Source organism: Perca flavescens, chromosome 6 (assembly GCF_004354835.1).
Source record: "Perca flavescens isolate YP-PL-M2 chromosome 6, PFLA_1.0, whole genome shotgun sequence".
Classification (NCBI taxonomy): Eukaryota; Metazoa; Chordata; class Actinopteri; order Perciformes; family Percidae; genus Perca; species Perca flavescens.
This window is the reverse complement of record NC_041336.1, coordinates 17529953-17554080: the sequence shown is the minus strand read 5'-3', so window position 1 is coordinate 17554080 and position 24128 is coordinate 17529953. Positions and strand designations below refer to the sequence as shown.

General features: G+C 40.9%; 1 protein-coding gene across 1 annotated transcript in view; it reads left to right on the top strand.

Moving 5' to 3' along the window:
• Positions 1-24128, top strand: part of ephb6 (eph receptor B6) — a 39644-nt gene that overhangs the window by 1899 nt on the left and 13617 nt on the right. The window contains exons 2-5 of the mRNA XM_028580924.1: positions 9284-9348; positions 15886-16158; positions 18193-18362; positions 18454-18749. Coding sequence (XP_028436725.1) covers positions 9284-9348; positions 15886-16158; positions 18193-18362; positions 18454-18749 — 804 coding nt within the window. The remainder of the gene's footprint in view (positions 1-9283; positions 9349-15885; positions 16159-18192; positions 18363-18453; positions 18750-24128) is intronic.

The following is a 24128-nucleotide window of genomic DNA, read 5'->3' as shown; positions in this document are numbered from 1 at the left end:
ATTGCGTGTTCGCATTGGATTAATACACAACACTGAAAGGGAGGTCTGTGCAGGAGGCACACCTGATGCCCCTCCAGCACTTCCAGTCATGGATGAGTGGTGATGCTCACTGAGCCATGCATATCCTGAAATTAACCTTATATCATTAGTGGAATTTATGTCATACCCTGAAATGTAATTTAATCAGATTTTCTGATTTCGCCAACAGCCTGCACAAACTGTAGACTAAAATGTTAATAGGAACAAAACTGATTAAAATGTGAATGACTTGTTCTGTATAAAACAAAAACCAAACAAGTGAAATTGTTTGGCAGGTGTTATCTGATGTGGTGGAAAATAATTCTGTCACCCAGCACTGCACTTAAGTAGCCTACAATTTGTAGTATTTTACTTTTACAATATGTTCTATTTGTACTCCACCACATTTTAGATGGGAATATTGTACTTGAACTGTCGTCTTTTGTATTTAAAACATGTAAAAATCAAGACACAGTTTGGAGGGATTCACTGACAATCCAGCTGCTAGTTTAGCCCCGGCTGCACACACAGCTCCCAGGAGACGCAGAGTCGATCTCAGCTTTGCGGGTTACATCAACTTTAGTCTCGCTTTTCCAGACCTTGAACTTTAAACTAAACCAGCATGAGGTGACTCCTGAAAGTAGTCATACCCATGGCTAACGTTAGTAAGCTAGCTAAGAACACATAACATCGGTATAAGACAACTTTGGAATTACCAGAAGTCGCATTTCTTCTCTTTTGGTAGAAGTTAACCACCTCCGCTCCTGCGCCAAGCTAGCATGTCCCGGACACGATATTACCATTGACATATGGATATTACGAATCCCACTATGGCCACGCCAAGACCCGCCCTTCAATAGCATTTATTGGCTTGGTAACGTAACCCCATTTGTTCAGGTCCTATCCCCTGACCAATCGGCTATCCTAACCTTAACCACTCGAGGTGAAATGCCTAACCCCAAACAATCAAGCTGCTTCGTAGGGCGGGTCTTGGCGTGGCCATAATGGGATTAGTCATTTTGCGTCCCGGACCCGTCTATCAACTGAAGGCAAGGCAGACAGAGAGACCCCACTATCTAACTCATGGTAAAACAGCGAACAAGCCAACGACTAGTCAAAGTAACAGAGTGTTACTGAACTTACGTTAAAGTAACTGTAATAAATACTGCATTACAAATTGAATCCCTCACACCATTCATTACTGGAAAAAGTAATCACATTACCATAAACGTTACTGCCCAACACTGGTGGTGACTTCCGGCCGGTCATGTTGCATATATCCATCAGTTATTAGCAGTTCCACTTCCGTTCTAAACTTCCCAGATGATTTCACTGTTTTAGGCCTAAAGATGTTAAAGTTACCCAATATTTCACAAAAAACAAAGAGCAGATAAAAGTCTGAAAAATTATTACAAATGTGTGTAGCAGAACAGCTACTTATTGATGCTTTAGTTTTAATAATACAGCCCAACTAATACAAGCCAATACTGACATCAATATTTGGAAGTTTTTCTAAAATCTGAAAACAGTACATTTAAGTTTTTAAGATTTTAAATGCCGGATTTACTGATTACACTTATCTCTCATGACAGAGTATTTTTACATTGTAGTACTGGAACTTTAAAGTTAATTAAAGGATCTGCATACTTCTTCAGCCACCGGTTATCTGTAAAAAGAAAACCACCATGCGGTATAAGCTTTCAGCCATGTTGACATTCTCACTTTAAGGTCATCAGGGCCCTCTTTCCTACGTCACTTGTTTCAGGCTTTAACAGTATAATAATTAGGCAGATTACAATCCTTGGTCCTGGGTGTAGTAAATTGCCTTTTCAGGACATGATGAATTAGGGAAAGTGTGATAAGAAAATAAATGGCATGCTTGTCACAGTGGGAGTTAAGTCCTGCCTGCACCGAGCTGCAGAAAGAGAGAAATGACATGCTGGTGTGAGTTGGAAGAAGCAGCATCCCCATCATTGACACTGCAACTCTACACTGTCACCAGGCGTTCATTTTAGCAGTGTTTTTACGTGTGATTTTTAAAAGCAACATTATGTTCTGTGGCTGTTGAGAGCTCTGTAATTCCTCAAATGAATGATCTGTTTGGAACTGGCCAATTGCTTGGCCTGTGCTGCTTGTAGAATTCTTCAAAACCAAATTGTTCCCCAAAATTACTTATAGAAGGACCCCAAATCACTTAATATGCAACTCCACTGTATAGCCTACTACTGACTTACTGATTTACCTGACAGAGAACGTTGCACATTCAATAAAATCACAAAATTTCACAATGAAAAATTAGCGTCATGGACTCATGGCAGTGCGCTACTCACGTGGCCCGTTATGAGAGCTAATCAGCACCTAGCAGAGGTGTTCATTTTCATACAGGTTTTCGCGGGGCTATTTTGGCAACGGTAATGTTATTAGAGTTGTAAGTTAGCAGTAGACTTAGGCCATGTTTACACAACAACGCTCACGGGTGAAAACAGCAACATATTTTATCAGATGTGCCTTTTGTTTAGACAACGACGGCGTTTTTGGGGCTTAAAAACGCAAAAAAGTGAAACCACCCTCCAGAGTGGAAATCTTAAAACTGCTCCACCATCGCGTTCCCGTCTAAAGGGTAAAAACGCAAAAGTCTGCGTTCACTTCTGATGTTTCAACACCAGCCTCTATTGTTGTTGTAGTGGTTGGGGAACCACCCCATATTTTGTTGCATAAATCAAAATATAGAGTGATTACTCGCCCATGGCCACTCACTGTTGGGTATCCACAGCCTGCCTATACATGGTCCGGATGGCTTTCAGCTTTGATGATATCTGACTTTTACAGATAGCGTCTTTCTCGTGTGGATATGACGTCCCTCCAGGTACAGGATACTGCTGAAAAAATGTGTCTATATATTTTGACTGGCAGGACTCCCAGTCCACGCCCTGTTGTGTCTTTGTAATCTAAGGTTGTTTGGAGCAATAACTCCACCTCCTCGTCTGTCCAGACAAAATTATCAGCTTTTGTTATTCGCTTCGCCATGTTTTGGTTTTGCGCTACTAGGGATAGAAGTAGAAGGAATGTTCTACGCAGGTGCGCGGACCTGGTGGTGTTGTGTGGCAGTGCATCACACTACCACCTAGCCGCCTGGTGTACATTGAATGTCACACAGTTTTGCGTCACCATATTCACGCAGATTTCCCCCCAAAACGCTCGTCCAAACGCGGAATAAAAAGTGAGAATGCAACGCCACTTTTGCATATTCTGCCCGGTTCAGCTCTGAGATTTTCTCGCATTGCACAGCGCTGTGAAAGAATAATCTCAGAGATTACGTTATAGTCTGCCTCTGTTTAGAAGTGGTGAATGTAGGCTACAGCTCACAGCAATTTAATACTATATATGTGTCTGGCTTTTGTTTGATATCTAGTGTTGGCAAATGGCTTTTTATTGAGTTTCCTCTAGTGTAGGGCCTTTTTTTCCTGCCAACTTTATTCCACAACAATTGCGATGTTCCTTTTAGCTTTCCGCTCGTGCTCTAGGAACGTGAAGAAAAGTTAGTTTGCCCCCCGCTGTTGTAAAGCGTTCTGCATGTGGCGTCTGCGTGTGACGTGCAGGTTACCTTCCCCCCAAACCTGCCCCCAAACACGTACACAAATACATAGCCTACATACAGATACGTCTAGCTTCATTAGATAGATTAGAGGTTGAAGCTGGTCAGGTGGCTGCACACAGGGGCGTAGTACAAAATCCTGGGCCCTGTAGAAAGGCATTCTCTATGGGCCCCTCCCCACATCCACAGCTATTCATTATAGCATCTTTTTGGGCCCTCCTCACATGAGGGCCCTGGGTACTCAGTCCCCTTCCCCCAGTCCGACATCCCTGGCTGCACGCCAAGACTCTGCTTTGAGTCGGTAAGTGTCATGGCAGATAATGTCACAGATAATACGCCTGTGCGGACAGGCAACGAGTTAGAGCCAAAATGTAATTGAAAGATGAACGCGTGGTATGGACTGCCGTGACAGAGGAATGTAGTATGGCGTTTTGAATTTCACATTAAAGCTGCACTTGGCAGTTTACATGTTGGCATCAACTAAACAGTGAGAGCAAAGTTTGATTGTTGAAGGCTTCACTATTTAGAAATTATTACGCAATGAGATTACAGTAAACTGATCTCCTCTCAGATTTACATTCCTTCTTAGTAGCTGTTGAGGGTGGAGATGGTGATGAAAATATGTTTGTAGCAGGTTCTGTCTCTGATAAGTAGATATAGATTTCTTTTGAGGGAGAACTCAGTGCTGGTTAGAAGAAACTTTTCTATTTTGCTCTTAGGTTTTTATTCTATAGTTCCACTGACTGCACACATTACTTTCCTCCAGTGAACATTTAAGTAGGAGGGAGGGACAAAGTTCTTTGCTGTAGGACCGTTAAGGAGTATTTTTTCCAAAGTGTTTATTGGGTCTCATTAAATTTGGCTTCTTTCTTGACAAATCCAAGCCTTCCTATGCCTAAAATACACAACCAAAAATGCTCTGAGAAGAGGAGAATGATGTCTAGAAATATACATGAACAGGTTAAGAGAATGGTTTGACTGTATTTGTGGAATAGGCTTATTCGCAGAGTTAGATGGGAAGATTGATATCACTCCCTAAGATGGATTTGAACTTCTCTCTCAAACTCTCTTTTTCATTTGTTATTATAAAACCATTCCTTTCACTTTTTGTGTGTACAACTAGTGAAGTGCAACGCTATCAAGGAGAGACTCTCTAAAAAATGTGCATTGTATGTGTTATCCCCATATTGAAACAATTTCACATCTCCCCCCCTCTCTATGACTCTTCACTCCGCCTTGGAGGGTAGCCGCTTGGAACGAGGTCAGACAACATGAACTAGTTCTTTTCTAGTATAACCGGGCCCTAACTCATGTCAAGAAACCGAATAACTGTATTTCCCAAAATGTTGACCTACTCCTTTAGGATGTATAGTTGCCCAGAACCATACCTCAGACGGTATCCTAACCTATTTTTGCAAATGTCTTGTAATCAAGGATGAGAGTCAGTTTTGTGAAATGTTCTCCTACTTGTGCCTGTTGCTGCCTGTTCAGTGACTCATTGCAGACTCTGCTCTATCATCTAACCTGGCTTAAGTGCTGTTTGTTGCAGCTGCACTTTCATTCAGCTTAACCGCAAGAGAATTTTTTGATAACTCCATTTGACATGTGCATGCTTATTTCTGGAATCGCGTTAATCCCCCTCTTTCCTCACTCCTCCACCCTCCTGCTCCCTCTCTGTCTTGGCCTATCACTCTCTCGTTGTGGTTGTTTGTAATGATGGTTTGGTGTAGGCCTTGTCCTTGACTGACTGTCTGTGGGTGGGAGCATCTGGAGCGTATGAAGAATGGGTGGAGATGGGTGGATGAGTGGACAAAAGACAAAACACGACCTGACCGCTGCTGAGAACGCTTGCAGGCACTGTGGGAATTTCTGGTGAAAATATGTGTGTGCTGTGCATGTGTGTGTTCCTGTAACTTGCTGTTACCTGTGAGCTCAGTGACTCTGTGTACTCTCTGCAGGTGCATTTACTTTAGCGTTAAGGCATATTACACACTCACACCTCTCTAGCCTACGTTAATATTAACACCAAAATTCGTTGCTGGGTGTCAGGGGGGCTCTATTGCCTGGAAAGTGTGCGGTAAAGTAGCATACATCCACCGTCATAGAGGCGTGACATGAACAACAGCACTACACTTAGCGCTGGAGTGTGGATGCATGCATGGCCACACAGAGAGGCAAAGTGTTGGGCAAAGAGAAATGGATGGAGAGAGGGTCACTCAGCTGAAGTGAACACTCCAGCGGCAGAGGGGACAGTCATGAACTAATGCAGGTCACCTCTGCACAATAGAAAAAAGCATTTACACCCACGCCACACAGAGAAGGAGAGGCAGAAAGCTTGAAAGTATTACATTCATATGCACAAACAAAAATCTATCATCCCCTTCTCCTTCCTGTCTCATAATCCTGCCCTTTTCTTTCTATTGTCTCCTCTTTTCCTAAACAAACAGCAGATCTGGCATCAATAATGGAGCAGAGCGTATCTCCTTATTTAACGTACAGCGATGCCTGCTGTCACTTTTTAGATGAATAATACACACATGCAGAAAGGGGGGGGTGGGGAGAGAAAGGGACAAGGGACAAGATGGAGGTAGAAAATGGGGAAAGGTAGGGAGTAGAGTGAGTATAAGACCAGAGTGGAGCAGGAAGTCGTGAGAGACGGCGTGCATTAACACAGCACTCAAGTCCAGATTGCAGACTCAGCACTTCTCCAAACTGTCAGGGACAAACTTTGAGTGTCTCAGCCCTCAGATGGACCAATGACAGAGATGCTGTAGCGCAGTTGTTGTCTGAGAGTTAAATAATGGGGCTTTCACTGCCAAGTAGACCTGCCAGCAAATGTCCTTTTCTTTTGTTCAACTTTGTCTCACACACACAAGATCTGGTCACGATGCCTCAGCTCAAGCTAATCCTTGAAAGGTGTGTGCAACACGGCACTCAACGCTTATCTTAGGATGTCGAAGTGAATTATTCAGCATGTTAATGTCACACAATGAGACACGCATGAAGCTCTTTGAACATTCCTCCATGTAATCCTCATGTACTGGTTTGTGGCGAATAGAGCAGAGGCAACGTGCAGACCTGGGGTCCCCAAGGCCTCACGACAAGAAGTTAAATAGTAGAGGCATAAATATTAATGTCAAAATTATTTATGCATGACTCTGCCCTGAAGCAGAGGGTTAATTGAATTTGGAATGACACATTTGCAGCATTTGTGTGTGTGTGTGTGTGTGTGTGTGTGTGTGTGTGTGTGTCCTTATCTGATATAAATAGGATGGTGCTTAATGAGGTCAGAATGCATGATATATGAGTGTGTGCGTTTCATGCATGACGTGTTTGTACATATAAAGATAAAGTTTATTCTTCTGACAAATGAAGGATGATTCATGACAAGAGACAGAGAGCTTGGAAAGCTAATCAATAGGCTGTTTGCATGTCATCACACACACTGGCAGGTGTTTTTAATTATTTTGTCCACCCCTTTTTTATTAATGAGGGAAGGCTATATAACAGAAACATCTCTCTATATATAATGCTACACAGTTCACCACAAACTGCATCGACCATAAAACCATCGACAGCTAACGTTATAACCTCCATGAAGGGAAGATTTACTGCAGCACTGTTGTATTAGACTGCATCCGTTTGAGCTAGGTGTGCTTAATAAACTGGCAACTGATTGTTTTTCCTGTGACAGATGCATCATCAAAGAAAGTAGCAAAGGTGTGCCACTAATGGAAATCGCCATTCTTTTGAAATGCTTCACACATCCTGGCTTGGTGGATTTAGTCGTCAAGCTGTCCAGACATACGCTGCACTAAAAACTATTTATTCTGATGCCTGTGGCTGCATATAATCCTTAGCTGTCACAGTCCATTTGTATTCTTTTCTTGATATAATTGATATTACTCCAAAATCCTGGAGGTCTTCCATGGAAAATGTGTGAATTTAGTAAGATTGACATAAAGACAAGCTAGTGGGTGAAAACAGATAGACAGACTGGAGGGGAGGGGGCTTGTAAAAGAAAAAAAGAGGAGGGAAATGAAGGATTGAAGGACAGATTTGCGAGGTCTCCATCTGTGAGAATAATCCTAAAAAAAGAAATCGGTTTACAGCACAGTCAGAGAACAGAGAGGTGGGGGTGAGTTTGTGTCATAAGTCACAAATGATATCAGTTTCTTGTTATTTGTTTGATTTATTAAGAAGACAGAGGGATTCAGTGTGTGTGCTCAAGCCTGTACACCTGAGAAATAAAAAAATGTCTCTCCGTGAGTCACTGGTGTTTTGGTGAGACACGGTACCTTTTCAAATCCCATCCTGTGTCTGTGATGATTATGTAGATAATACATCTCTGCTGCTCTTTGCCTGCTTGTCAGAGAGAGAAAAAGAGAGCCTTCTTTCTCTCTGGTGAATGATTGTATGACGTGAAATGGAAACGAAAGCATAAAATTTGTATGACAACAATGAGAAAAATTATTTATTTTTAAACACAGGCGGATGGCTGCTGCCTTTCACAATTCTGTGTGTGTGTGTGTGTGTGTGTGTGTGCGTGTGCGTGTGTGTGCGTGTGCATGTGCGTGTGCGTGCGTACGTGTCAACAGCCCTTTAGGTGATTAGTACTGTGCTTAATGAAATCAGGCACTGTGTGTTTTTTCTCCATTAACTCCGTCTGTGTGAGCATCCAATCTTGAAGTCTGATGTTTTTGCCACCTCTGCTCTGTGTGCACGAGAAACTTTGGCCTGCATTCAATCGGTGGCTCCTCAACAGAACTGAGCACAGACTGTGCCAGACTGAAGGAATGGCAGCCACCACGGTTTTGGAATACTAATGGAAAATTCAAGGGCTTCAGTTTTGTGTGGGAAGCTGCTGCCATGTGTCAGCATGCAGCACTCAGCATTAAAGTCACTGGGTGTGTGTCTGTTTCCTTGCCAGCTTGCTTTTTAAAGCACTTAAATCTAAAAGCAAATTATGGGAAAATATACTCCAACATAAAAGTCTATTCACATGCTTTCATTCTAGATCACTGGAAATGAGCAAATATCTGTTTAAAGCTAAAGCAAAAGGAAAACCAACACTAAACATATGGCCAGCCACAAAACAATGGTTCCTTTTGGGCCAAACTAGAAGAAGCATCAGCTTGCTAAGTTTCAACAAGATGTGACATTAATGGTTATGGCCTTTTAAAGTTGAAAAATCTGACCTTTAATCACGGTGCCCCATCAGGTCAATCAGTTTCATTTTTTAAACACCAGAACATTGTGTCAAAATGCATCATCACTCAGAATCAGTTATTGGGTTTGACAGATGCACACAGCTGGAGCACTTCGTGATTTTATTGCAAGGGGAAGAAAAGGAACCTGGACCTGTTCCACTGCCAGTGGACTGGCTGCCAACTACTTGTTATATTTAACAAAGGGATAAAAGACCAAAAAGAATACTTCACAAAGTTAATCTCAACTTCAGCGTCACTGGAGCACATCCACGTTTTCACACAGTCTGTGATTCAAGGCCTTGCGACAATATCCCATGATTGCAGATTCTGTTTAACAGTAACTCTGCTCAAGTTTAAACTCTTGAGCAGCAATCATTAGCATTAAACTAGAAGCTGTACATCTTGTTTGTCTGGTTGTTTTCTCACACCTTGTCTTTGTCTCTGCTTCCTTACCTGTCAGTGATGCTGCTGGACACAACAGAGTCTACCTCAGAGCTGGGCTGGACCACCTATCCAGACACGGGGGTAAGCAGGGACCTCACTCTCTCAATGTGCTTTCCAGCTGTTGGAGCATTAAAGCAGTCATGTTGGGGGGCCAATGTTGCACACATGTTACACATGGTTACGTTTTGAGTGTAAGGTTATAATCACATTGTTTGTTGGGCATTGTAGTGGAATCCTAATGAGGGATTAAACACAAGAATGCATTACACAGTTTTTACAAAACCGGTCCTGGTAGGTAACTGATGGTAAGGTAAACATTTAACATAATCTGCTGATTATTTCTTTTTGGATTAATCATTCAATTATGTCAGAAAAAAGGCAGAAATACCCATCACCATTTCCTGGAGCCCAAGGTGATGTATTCAAATGTCTTTTTGTTGCCTGACCAACAGCCCAAAACCCAAAGATATTCGGTTTACAATAATTTAAGGAAAAGCAGCAAAGTGTCACTTTTAAGAAGTTGGAACCTTACATCTTTGCTTGAAAAATGACTTAATTTATTTTCAAAATAATTATAATAATAATAATTTTTTGTCACATACAGCAAACATCTCCTCACTATCCGCGAGCTGCCGGTACCCTGAACACACTGTAAAAAACACGTCTCTGTAGACAGCCCAGGCTCCACAAACGGCAACAAAAACATAACTAACCGTGTTCCAGCGATCAGCCAATAACCGAAAAGAAGGATTTAGGGTGGGGGTTGGGGGGGTTCGTTCGCTGAAGCACGGAAGGGAGGGGGAGGGGATGGGATGAGGAGGAGGGAGGGGCGAGATAGTCTCGTTTTGATTTAAAATACTTTGAACATCAACAAGAATAAGGTTTCCCAACATCGCTTAGAGCACCTTTAAGATTAGGCTACATTAACAGGGTTTTGGTAATGTTTTGGTAAAGGTTTGGTGAGATTCAAAATTATTATGTTTGTGTATAGAACAATGTAGTTGCACTGTGTATATTCCTTGTTGCTTCTCAACCGATCATAATTGACACAATAAACATACATATATCCTTTCCAAACTAGATTGCAACATTCACCGTGCCTAGAGATCTCTATGCTATGCTATGTACATGTGTTGATTCTGCTTGTCCATGTCCAAGCTCTTAAAGTCTGCTAAAATCAGTACAGACATTCACACATCAAAATCAAACATGAGCACTGTAGTATTCGTTTTGCTTAGTGGCAAATGGTCTACGGCTGCATTGATGGCAATGATTCAAATAAACAGCAGGAATTAACAGCAGCCTTCCAATAAACCTTCTCTGCTATTTTTGCTGTGGACATCTCATTGCTACAGACAATTGCTGTTCGCAGAAAGTCACAGATCTCAGCTTGAAGATTAGGATGAAGGATATAAATGTGTATTTGCAGGATGTTTGACATTTGACATTGATTGGTGGAGCTTTTGGCACACAGTTTGAGAATGAGCAAGGTCTCACCTTGCCTTCAAGACATCCTTGCGGGCTAAAATGCTTTTTTCTATTGGTCTTTATGGTGATGTGGTCACTGATTGCAGTGATTGAACACACAGATCTTCCATTCTTGAGCTACATTTTAAGGTTGTCGCATCGCCTTGAGCTGTGTAAATATGTGTGTGTGTGTATGGGGGGGAGATTACGTGTGTGTGTGTGTGTGTGTGTGTGTGTGTGTGTGCGTGCTTGCGTGACTGTGTTAGGGTCCCGGGTCAGTTAAATCTGTTCATCTGTGAGTGATTGTGGCTCAGTTCTAATATGGTTCATAATTACACACACACACACACACACACACACACACACACACACACACACACACACACACACACACACACACACACACGCATCGTCTTCAGTCGAACTACGTGTGAGAAACTGCAGGACAGCACTACTTACTGTGGAGGAAATTCCTATGTATTACTCTACCAGTACAGAACAATATTATTCTTTGCCTCTACCCATACATGGACAATACGTGAAAAACATCTGATATATACATTTAGAGTATCATACAGTGCATGAAATAAAAACAAGTCATAACTACCTTAACGCTACATTTATACAGGCTAGCTTCGGCAAACAAGTGAGCCAACCATTACGACCAGCTATCACAGAATTTCACGTTGGCAGCCCAAAAAGTACCAGATGAAAATACAGTAGTCTCACACTACATCTGGCGAGCACACTCACATCAATCCTTTTATCTCACCTTACACTAAAGTTTAGCTTTATGCACTCATTATCACCCCAGTCTGGCCTCCATAATTGTACATGATGTGTGATTAATTAGGGCCTCATGTGTGTTATGAATATGTGAACCGTGATGGCAGCTGCTAATAGAAGGCCATTCATTTGTGTGTGTGTGTGTGTGTGTGTGAGAGAGAGAGAGAGAGAGAGAGAGAGAGAGAGAGGGCGTTAGTGTGTGTTTGCGTGTTTGCGACTTTGTGTGCGTGCATAAGCAAGTCAAGCATTTGCATGAGTTTTTTTTCTTTATGGTCCCTGGATGAGAAGTACTTCTGAGATGGAGATATGGTTATTTGACCCGGGGCATCAAGCTGAGAGAAGTAGAAAGACAGACCAAGAAAGGGTGGGAGAAAGAGGGAGGTTTTGTGTGTGTGTGTGTGTGTGTTCTTTTTTTTAACCCTTTCTTCACTTTTCTCTTCACATCCCATCTTTTCTTTTGCTTGAGGCTCCATGGATATTCTTTTCTGCACTCTCCTCCTACTTCTTCTTGCCATCTTTCCATTCTTTTAATGCACCGAAAGGCAGCCCCTTTGCTTCTTTGTCTCTGCTTCTCTCTCCCTCTTTTAATCTTTCCTCCCTTTGCCCTTCACAGTCCCAGAGCCACTGGGTCTTTTCTTCATATTATTCCTTTTATCAACCAACTCAACCAACTCAATCTCCACTCTGCCCCTTATTTCCCCTCAGTGCCAAACCAGCAGACTCTCGACTTCTTACTGTTGTCTTTTTTCCCCTCTCCTTGGTTTCAAACATTATTCCTTTCTTGTGTTTGCTTTGCTTTGCTTTGCTTTGTGTGTGTGTGTGTGTGTGTGCGCGTGCATATGTTTTGGGGTATCTGTGCGTGCCTTTCTCAGCTTCTATGTGTTTGTCTGTGTGTCCAAGGCCTTGCCCCTCCCAGTGCTCTGTCACTGGAGAGATTGCGTGGTTCTCTGGCATTTCAGTTCAAATTAAATCACGAAGATGAGTCGTCCCTAACGCTTCATCCACCCCCTCCCCAGTCTGCCCCGTTTTTTTCTTTATTCTTTCTACATAAGGGAGGGAGAAAATGAAACAGGGAGAAATAAGTAAGGGAGGGGAGAAGTGTGTGTGTGTGTGTGTGTGTGTGTGTGGGGGGGGGGTTTGGGGTCAGAAAACAAATAAAAGCTGTGTTCTTTTCACAAAGGTACAGAAGCAAACTGCACACAATGCCACACACAGATACCAGTGGCTGCTCTCTCTACCTGAAAGTCTCAGCCTTGTGCCACATGCTCAAGCTTTTGCTGCAGCCACCTCACACACATACACGCTCTGTTTTAGGGCTGTGCAATTAATCGTAATATTAATCGCGATTACGACTTCACCTCCCAATGATCACAAAAACAGAATAATCGAGAAAAACTATTATTTTGCACCTTACATTTTGCAAGTAAACTCCTATTTTGTCTTCTGTTCTGAATGGAAAAAAAAGTTCAAATGGGAAAAGTATTAAAGGAAATTTCACAGTTCTAGGTGTTTTCACTATTATTTTTAAGTTCAATAATTGCAAAATCTTTCAAAAAGTACAAGTACAATGAGTAATTGTGTTAAATAATCGTGATTTTAATGTTGACTAAAATAATCGTGATTATAATTTTTTCCATAATTGAGCAGCCCTACTCTGTTTACTATTCTCCCACTTGTATCCCTCTCCCCCTACTCCCCCTCTGCATCCCTTCATCTCACTATGTGCTCCCTGTTATCCCCTCAATCTGATTCCCCTCATCCAACTCAACAGAGAGTGAATCACGGCCCGTGAGAGAAAACTGTCCTTTCACTCCATTAGACTGACAGCGCCTCAGACTCTTCTTCTATCTGCTCACTGATCTTATCATTATTCCAACTGGACTAAATATGAATGCACTCCCTCATGTGTGATGCTAGAAAGGTTTTTGTCCATACTGGCTGTCAGAACCACACAGAGAAAGAGACATGAGCATGCAGAGATACACTAACATGCACAAACACAGAAACACACACGCCAAATGCACACTGATAGGGTGTCAGGACCCTTTGTCCTCTTGCCATTGTTGCATGGAGAATAATGATGATTAGGCCTAATACATAATTCTTCTGTGTTACAACAGAAAAGGCCCCGCTTGTCACTTAGGGCTACACAGGCCTTTTCATCCTTGGAGGCACCGTACTGTATAATTGGTGAAACTAAACCCCTCGCCTACATTTACATTTTGACACATCTGACAGAGTCTCATTCAGACCTGTGTCTCAGTCTGCACTCCTCGTTTTTTTTCCACAAATGTACAAACTCATAAATTTCATTTTTTATTTAAAAACAATATTATTTTTTGCATCAACAATGTATATTGAGTTATTACCATATCACTTCCGCATATCCATCGACTTACTTACACCTTACTTTGCGCCGGCTTTGTAATGGCTACTTAATCTGTACTTTATGTAGCCTATTATATTCTGTATTCTTGTATTGTATTGAATGTGAAACTGTATGTTGTCTTGCACGCTTATGCTTTTCTTGTCCGTTGCATTTGAGAACCTGTTCTTATTACATTACATTATTATATTACTGCAACATATTCATGTAACCAACATCATCTTAGTTTATGTCTGTTTTGCTGAGTGAACCTACTGTCTGTCTTACATCTTGTTGTGTTGTGTCTTGTCTCTGATATGTCCGCCTCCATCCCAATGTAATGGTGAATGGAATTTTGTTTGTGGTGTTCAAAGCTTTGAAGAAGATCAACATATCTTTTCAGAAGTGTCCTTGTTTATAACCCACAGAAGCTACTGTGAACAGTTTTCATTTGAAGTATTTTGTACTGAAAAAATAGTCCATTTGAAAACCTTTAACGTTGTGTTCTGTGTATTATCCAGACACATTTTCTGAAAAGAAAATGTTGGTCAGTCAGTCCACCACTTTGGTCCAGGGTGAAGTATTTTAACAACTATAGTATAGCCATGGAATTTGGTAGCAACAGTTATGCTCCCCTCAGGGTGAATGGTAAGGATGAATTTCTTTAATTTACGAGCTGTTTTTTTTCCTTGTCACTGCTTAAGGGAAACACCTTCAGGCAGAATTATTGTAAAATGCAATTTTTATTTATGTTACACCCATTTCACACCAAAACTGCAAAACCTCTCCTCATCTCATGACAAGAAGTAATTGTATAATCATCTGGATTATTGTTGGGCTTGTCAAGAATAGCTGTTGAGATTAACGGCCTCTTTAGGCCACACTGGTGTGAAGCACATGCTTGTTGAGGACTGTGGTTTACAAAATGCAAAAATGTGCTACTGTGGTCTCCATAAATGTCACTTCAGTCCCACTAATTACATATTTAAGGCATGAAATAAACGACAGTGACCATTACTCATTGCAGGAAATTCTCTTAACCTAATGTGTTGCCAATGAAGCATGTTTTTTTAGTGACTGACGCTGACTATCCAAAGATGTTTTTTTTATCTCGCCAGGGAGGTTATGTTTTCAGTTTGGTTTGTTTGTCTTTCAGCAGGATTACAGAAAACTGGCATGATTTTAATTTAACTTGGTGGAAGGGTGTAGCATAGGCCAAAGAAGAATTAAATAAAATTTGGATCACAATGCGGATACAATAATTATATTTCACAATGCGAGATCGGGCATTTAGCCTTGGCGCAGATCTGTGCTCTCCGATTGCCCTTCTAGTTTATTATATAACTCTAGTTTATGACCAAACCTTCAACACTTTACTCTGTGTTGAGTGTTAGAAAACATTAGCATGTGATCATTGTCACTGTGACCGTGCTATGATGCTGACATTATCGTTTAGCTTAAAGCACAGCCACACAGCTGCTAGCATGGATGTGGAAGTGAGAAAATGTGTTTTTGTTTGTTTTATTTCTGCCAGAAATTAATTATCTCTTGATCATTGCAGTTTTGTCTGCAACACTTGACATAACTGGATAACTAGGACAGCGACATGACCTACATCATTGGGGACAGTAAAGAACAGTGTTTCACTTGTGGATTCAATACTAGTGTGTGTGTGTGTGTGTGTTATATCAGAACAAATCAAATACTCTTTTATATTCATCTCACTAAGGATGTATATGTCAAACAACAGTGTGTAATGTTAGTAAAGGACCGGACCCACATGGTAGCAACACCAGCAATATGCTCAATATTTACATTGTACAATGTAAACCATCTTTTAAGATATAAGGAAGATTCATAACTGTGGACGAACCATAAACACACCAAGGTTTTTAGAGTTTACACATGGGCTGATTGTCGAGCTCCCTGCTGAAGATCATGTCTCTCTTTTACAAAGCTGAGTTTACACAAGCTCATAATATTGTTTCTGTTTCTCTCAGTGGGATGAGGTCAGTGTCCTGGACGACCGGGGGAAGCTCATACGAACCTTCGAGGTCTGTAATGTCAACCAAAATCCCCGTCTGCAAGACAACTGGTTGGCTACGCCCTTCCTGTACCGGCACTCTGCTCCACGGGTGTTTGTCACACTGCGTTTCTCAGTGCGTGACTGCGCCAGCCTGCGATCGCCGTCACCCACCTGCCGAGAGACACTCACTCTGTACTACAAACAGGCCGACTCCCAGAGAGAGCTGGAGAGGACCTGGGCAGCTGAGGTGAGGCAGTATACCATATTTTTGTATTTACATAACATGTAAATACATCACATGTAAAAACAAAATGTCCTTTTAAATTGTTATTAGGATCTATCTATCTATCTATCTATCTATCTATCTATCTATCTATCTTATATAAAAAAAATAAGACCTTGTTCTTATGTGGAGATTTAGGTGTTGGAAAATATTTATACCCAGTAACTGACAGGTGTTGCTAACAGTTGCATAGCAAACTGAACTAGCTAACGGACAAACATTATCCAGCTAATATATGACCCCTTTAGATGAAAGAGAAGAGACATAATACGAAGTATGGCCGACATATCTGACCTGACACTGTAATGATTTTAAAATGAATTTCACCAAAATAACCCAATATGCTACTGTAATAACATCAGACTAAATAGCTTCAAACCATTGGTTAAACTAACATAATCAGATACTTCCCACTCTCTAAACTGGATGAGAACTACTAACTCTGAAAGACATATTTCTCTATATATTTATAAATAAACAAGTAATACCTTAAACATAATTGGTAAATTTATATATTTGCAAAACAAGTTATTTTATTCATAACTTTGGCACTTATGTTAAAGTTTGAGATACTACAGTTTGATAAACACATTACTGAAATCTTAATTAGCTAAGACATTTCCTAAGTTTTAATGGTGCGGCTCAGCATCCTCATAGACACAGAATCAGTAAACAAACAGATGAATTGGATTGCATTTAAAATGTTGATTTAGCTGCATCAGATCACAACCAAATGTAACAAGGATGAATTTCTTTAATTTACGAGCTGTTTTTTTTCCTTGTCACTGCTTAAGGGAAACACCTTCAGGCAGAATTATTGTAAAATGCAATTTTTATTTATGTTACACCCATTTCACACCAAAACTGCAAAACCTCTCATCATCTCATGACAAGAAGTAATTGTATAATCATCTGGATTATTGTTGGGCTTGTCAAGAATAGCTGTTGAGATTAACGGCCTCTTTAGGCCACACTGGTGTGAAGCACATGCTTGTTGAGGACTGTGGTTTACAAAATGCAAAAATGTGCCACTGTGGTCTCCATAAATGTCACTTCAGTCCCACTAATTACATCTTTAAGGCATGAAATAAACGACAGTGACCATTACTCATTGCAGGAAATTCTCTTAACCTAATGTGTTGCCAATGAAGCATGTTTTTTTTAGTGACTGACGCTGACTATCCAAAGATGTTTTTATCTCGCCAGGGAGGTTATGTTTTCAGTTTGGTTTGTTTGTCTTTCAGCAGGATTACAGAAAACTGGCATGATTTTAATTTAACTTGGTGGAAGGGTGTAGCATAGGCCAAAGAAGAATTAAATAAAATTTTGGATCACAATGCGGATACAATAATTATATTTCACAATGCGAGATTGGGCATTTAGCCTTGGCGCAGATCTGTGCTCTCCGATTGCCCTTCTAGTTTATTTATGCATTTATTTTTTTTCTAGGACATTTTGAGCTACAGAGTCTGAATTGCCTGAGCTACATGTGCAGTCGCAGTCACAGTGGGAGGGATGCAGTGTTTGTATAGATGAATGCATTTCTCCTTAGGGAAGTGAGATGCTTTTTAAAAATGCAAATGAAAGCCTGATGAGGAATCAGAGCAGAGTCACAGAAGAATCAGGAAGCACTGCAGCGCTGAAAGTCTTCACAGGGACTTGAGCACGAACCCCTACTGGCCCCTGCGTACATCCAAGTCAACGTTTACTCTTCTCACTAAACCACTTCATATTATACATGTGCCTCAGAAAAATACAGCAAAACTCTGCACTTATCCCTCTTACTTCAGTTTTTTATTTTTTTATTTAATGCCCTGTATATTTCCAATCCGTATTCATCTATCAACCAGCTTATTTTAACATCTGTAATTTTCCTCTTCTTTACTTGCTTCCTTCCTGTCAACCACACATTCTCTCCATGCAATTTTGTCTTCTCTTGACCGCTAATTATCTTTCCCTCCACCGTCTGCTGTCCACTCTGCTCTTTCCTCACCACAGCCGTCCAACGGAGAGAAGGAGACCAGGGAGGGCTGGGTGAAGATCGACACTATCGCGGCTGATAAGAGCTTCTCCAAGGTGGAGCCCAGTTCACCTCACCAGTATCAACCCAACAGATACAGCCGAATCAACATCAAGACACGCAGCTTTGCCCCACTCACACGCAACGGGTAATCATCACTTTGTTGCTCTAGTTTTAGTAACATCATCACTCCCAAGGGTCTAAATGTCCTCTATCTTAACACGTGACCCCTGTTGCAGATTCGTCCTGGCCATTGTCGACAGTGGAGCTTGTGTTTCCCTCATGGGTGTGTCAGTCTTCTACCGGCGCTGTCCAGCCACCAGCATGTACTTGGCATCCTACCCGGCAACTCCCTCAGGGGCCGAGCCGACTGCCTTAGTTCCCCTGAGCGGGACGTGTGTTCCCCACAGTAAAGCACAGGGAGGCACGCCCCCTCGCATGCACTGCAATGCTGAAGGGGAGTGGATGGTTCCTGTAGGAGGATGTGTCTGTGATGAAGGCTATGAGCCAAACCTAAATGGATCTGCCTGCTTGGGTAAGTCTGAGGAAAACAGCTTGATGCCTATGGAAGTGGATAATCTCAACGTCATGTCCATTTCATTTTCCATGTATAGTAGCTACAGTATATCGGCCTTGTTAAAATGGTTAAAATAACACTCCATAAAGTCACGCAACACAAATTTGTTTAAATTGTTTAGAGTTTTTCCATCTATGGCTCTGGAATCCATAAGAACAACAATAGGTAGTTAACTGATGGGGCAGCATGACATGCAGTGGATCAGAGAGACCTGCGCTGGAGTACAAGACATGGCCTATTGCACGTATACACTGTGAATTTTGAACAGGTCATTACAGATAAAATATAAAACAATTTCCATGTTCGTACAGTAGTTCTAATTTCTAATTAAAGAAGTGACAGCCCTAATTAACCTTTTCCTGTTAACTGACTTTGATCGGTATATTTCCCCTTTAAATGCGCAAAGAAGTGTCTCTGTTCTGGAGAACTCATTCAAACTAAAATGTCCAAAAGCAAAGACTGGTAATCACTCAACTTTTGGGCCAGTGTTGACTTCCTGTCAGTTTTCTTCTAGGTATTTGCTGAGATGCGAAGCATCTGGATCAATACTGAAAGGTGCTGCTGTCACTCTGATACACAACTGTGTTTGATGTAGAGACCAGAGGGGAATGAGGGCAGGCAGGTCGAGTCGGGTTGAGATGAGAAGGAGAGGCAGTATAATATCCGTGCAGTGCATTTGTAGTGATGTAACATTTGAGTATATTCTGTCATAAATAGAAAATGGTAAGTATAATAGAGTTATCCAGACATACCTTTAGGAATACAGAGCTGCTATGTTGGTAATTTACTGTAAACTTTACTGGAGAGGAGGGAAGAGGAGATATTGTCAGCAATTGCAAAACTGGTCAAAAATGTTTTCATTTCTCAAAATTGGTGTGAGTAAGAAGAAAAAAAGAAGTTAAAAAAAATTATTGTGAGATGTCCAGACGGACAGGAAGGGATATAGGGAGAGTGCAGGAGGAGGGAGAGAGGAAGAGAAGGAGAGAGCCATAGTGAGAGGGATGTGACACATTTAGGTCATGGCGATGTAATGGCCACTCGTCTGTGAACAAGTGACAGAAACCGCAGGGGGATATCGCGGGAGTGGAGGGAAAACAGGGAGAGGTGGAGGGAGAGTGAAAGATAGGAGGATGCAAGTTAATGACTTAAAGAACTGAGCAAGCAAAAAATTCTGCAGGCGTGAAGGCAAAAGAGTGGATGTGTGTCTTTTTGTGTGAATGTGTAAGTATGCACAAGTGTATCTTGCTGCGATGCCGATATGCGCTTTCCACATTTGTCTGTAAATGCCGGGATTACAGTAAAAAACTGAAGTCCACCAGGAATTTCAATGGCGATAATTGCTCTGCTCCCTCGCATGGGGGCCCTCAAAGACTGACTAACTCCAGCACAATTAATCCTCCAATCCTGCCAAGTCAGCTGTGAAATGTGTTCAAGCTCTTTTGCTTTACATCTGCACTCAGCCCAACACTTGTGTTTGTCTGCATTTGATTGATATTTACTGACAAATCACCCCCCGAAACAGCTCAGCTGCCCGGAGCAAAGTCTTCCACTGATGGTCTATGAATGATCACAACACATCGCTGCCCACGCTGCTCCGGCATTTTTGTTCCAATTCTCATTTGATTATGTTTTGTTGATCACTTCACTGACTAATGATGTGAATTGGCATCATTACATTGTTGTCCTCTCTGGCTCCCTGGGAATGTTGAGAAAAGAGGCAGATGGTTAACTGGTAATGCACTCGTCAAGAATTATTAACAGTAGCCAATCCTTGTTCTCACCAGAAAGTGGAGCATCGAACTTTATTAACTATTCCAACTTGTACATTTTGTTCTTGTTTGAATTACGCACCAAGGACATTTAATAATAGCACAACGTGAGCAAATGATAGGCTGTACTGCACTGACCTTATGTATTGGTTGGAACCTGTAATTAAAGACACGCAATTCTGCTTTCCGTTTTTCTGGCGCCAACACTTTGAACACTTCTAAAGGAAAAAAACACTTTATTAGGAAGTTTTTAGCAGTGATGTGGTGTGGCTTTATGGATTGCTATATTGGTTTGGACATGCTTTGGACCAGACGGAAATGTCTCAACAACTATTAGTTGGATTGCCATGAAATTTTATACAGACATTCATGGTCCCCAGAAGAACCCTTATGACTTTGTTAATTCTCTGACTTTTCCTTTAGTCTCACCTGCAGGTCACAGTTTTCACTTAACCTGTAAAATATCTAATATCTTACTGGATCAATTAGCACAACATTTTGTACAGACATTCATGCTTTTCAGTGGAAGAGTCGTACTAACTTGGTGTTTCCTGACTTTTCCTCTGTCTGTACCAAGGATGCATTGTCATGACTTTGGTGATGCCTGACTTTTGATCTAGCAACATCATTATCATTATTTTAATTACGGTTCTGTGTCTTGCTCAAGGACAGTTTGAGATGTACTTTCGACAGGAGAAGCCATGTCAGGGATTAAACCACCAACTATATTATTGAAGGGTTATGCTAAACTGGCTCTGTACATTGGGGAAATAATCTTAGTTATTATTTATTTAGAAAAAAAACTCGAAATCTCAATGTATCGCCTTCATCAGGACTGTGGGCTACTGTTTGGTCAGATTTGATTGAAAGCAACATTAAGCAAACAACCCCACGACTGCCATAGATGATTCAAATTTAGTTAAATCCTGATTGGTGACTTGACATCCAGTTTTTTCCAGTGGAGCCCGCCCACTTAAAGCAGTGAAAAGAGCACAAATAAAATAATACAGAAATCTCTGATGTGAAATAACCAAAACTGTTTTAACTTTAGCAGAAAACTGTGGGTTCATGTACAGTATGACCCTATCACTCACAGTGCAGTTAGAAGCTGATTGAGAATGTTTTCAGGACCTTTAAAACTTGTAATAACAACTTATTGTGTGTTTCTACTTACAATTTCTCACCCACTGTAAAATCAGAGGGATCCTATCTGTTTGAATAAAAATGAACTCTTGGGAGGAAGGAGTGTGAAAACTTTTGTTAATCTACTACATGTGTGATGCCTGATTATTCTGACAATTCGGACTCATCAAAACAACGCACCACTATTTGGACTGATGATAAATTAGCCAACTAAAACATCAAACACTTGCAAACACGCAGCTGGCATTTAGGCAGACAGACATTAAAAGATCATTCCTCAATTATTTATAAAGCTGTTTATCACAAGCAAGTCTAAAAAAACATCCAGCTGTAGAAACAGTATATGATTGCTGTGACATTCAAAGCTCAGTTTTGGATAAAAACTTGTCTTTAGTCTTTTGAAAAATGATAAGGACAGAGGCAGACAGGAAGCAGCAGCTGTCAGATGTATTTATCCTTTGACATTCGTTTCCCACAAGGGAGACGGAGGGGCGGAGAGAACAAGCGGAAACACGACCGAGCATGAGACACAATTACACCTGTTCAGCCAAACATGAAACAGTCCTTTAGTTTTGGGCTCCCCGAGCTGGTCCGAGCTGAAAGTACATCATCCCCAGACAAGCCCCTTCCCTCTGTTTGATTCCTTTCGTACATAAAGCCGCTGTCGAGGATTTGGGACAAGGATTAGTGCCGAATGCTCAAATGGGCTCTGAGTAAATTTGGACCCGTGTTGGTATTTTCTTTAGTGTGCAACTGACAGTGAAATATTCAACATGTCAGAGTGTCCTGACTTGTCACCCAGAACGCTCACTCGTAGCACAAACACATCCACTAACTACCCTGAGGCGCGGTGGGAAACAAGCATATTTGGCCACGGGAGAAAGAAAAAGTTCAAGTGTGATGTTATTTTGAGTGTGATGGGTGACTCTATACGCTAGTCCCAAACAACGCTTTTCACCAAACGGCATGGATATTTTCCTCAAAGCAGGCAGTAGGACGGGATTTGTTTAATTTTTTCCTTTCAGATTAAACAATTCCAGTTTTTCTTCTTAATTGTTAGCCACCACCATATGTCAAGTGGACACTCATTAGCAAATTTTACATACAGTTGCTTTTCCTGTCCATCAAACTGAGTGAAATGATCAATGAGATCCACTATTGACTGTTGGCTGGACCTCGCTGTGGGGGAGTATCCAAGCGATGATTACAAATGAACCTACATCACATAAGGAATTTATTTAGCTTTATTGGCCTTGACTAGCCAACTAACATTTACACTCAATTTCCATGTATTCACATTATATTTAATATGTTATGTAAATGTTATTTCCCTATGTCATGGTCTAAATTCTCTTTCAAAGAATGCTCTACCATGCCAGGAACATAATTCTGAATAGACAATATTAAAGCACATATGATTCAGTGTCTGTTTCTTGTTTCTGTCTGCACTGAATGACAGAATGTAGAGAAAATAATGGATGGAGAGATACAGAGGAAGGCATTTACAGTTGGAACCATGTATACTCATCTCTCCTGTTGTGTGGTCGCATCTGTGACCGAGCTTATGTGTGTTTGTGTGTCCGAGAGAGAGAGAGAGAGAGAGAGAGAGAGAGAGAGAGAGAGAGAGAGAAAGAGATTATGCAAAGAGGGAATGAGCGCATGAAACAGGGAGGGAGGGAAAGAAAAAGGGGAAAGAGAAATTGGGTCAGTGATCTACAAACCAAAGTATTATGTTAACGTCAAATTCTACAGTCTATCTCTTTAGATATTAATTTCTGTGTTCAATTGTATTTGTATTTTTTTTCTCTTAACAGGATTTAATTTTATTTGTGTGTAGCCTTTGCTAAGCCAATCCTTTTCCCATGTCATCCTCTATATTTCATTTATTTAACTTTCTTCTTTTTTGTGTTATTGTCTATTTTTTTCTTCTTCATTTCCTTGTTCTTTAATTGCCAGGTTATGACTGAAATAATAACATTTGTGTTAATTTATGCAAGCAAACAAGAAAATGACAATAAACTAAATCTTGAAATAACTATTAATGTTTTGTTCAAAATCAGGCTTCTTGATAAAGTATTTTGGCACCTGCAAGTAATTTGAGTCAGATTCTCAGTAGCTCTTAATGTGTAAGTTGAGCTGCAATTTATGATTTTTTTTTCATATAATTATTTTCAGGTTATTTGCTCAATTTACCAATGTATCATTTAGCCTATAACATTTCCATAAAAAGTGAAACATGCTGATCTCAATTTCCCAGAGCTCAGCATGACATTTACAAAGTGCTTGTTTCTGACTGTCCAACCAACAGTCTCAAACCCAAAGATATTTAGTTATGATTATATAAAACAGAGAAAAGTGGCAAAGATATTTTTTGGGGGGATTTTACTTGAAAAATGACAGTTAATTGATTATCAAAGTACATGTT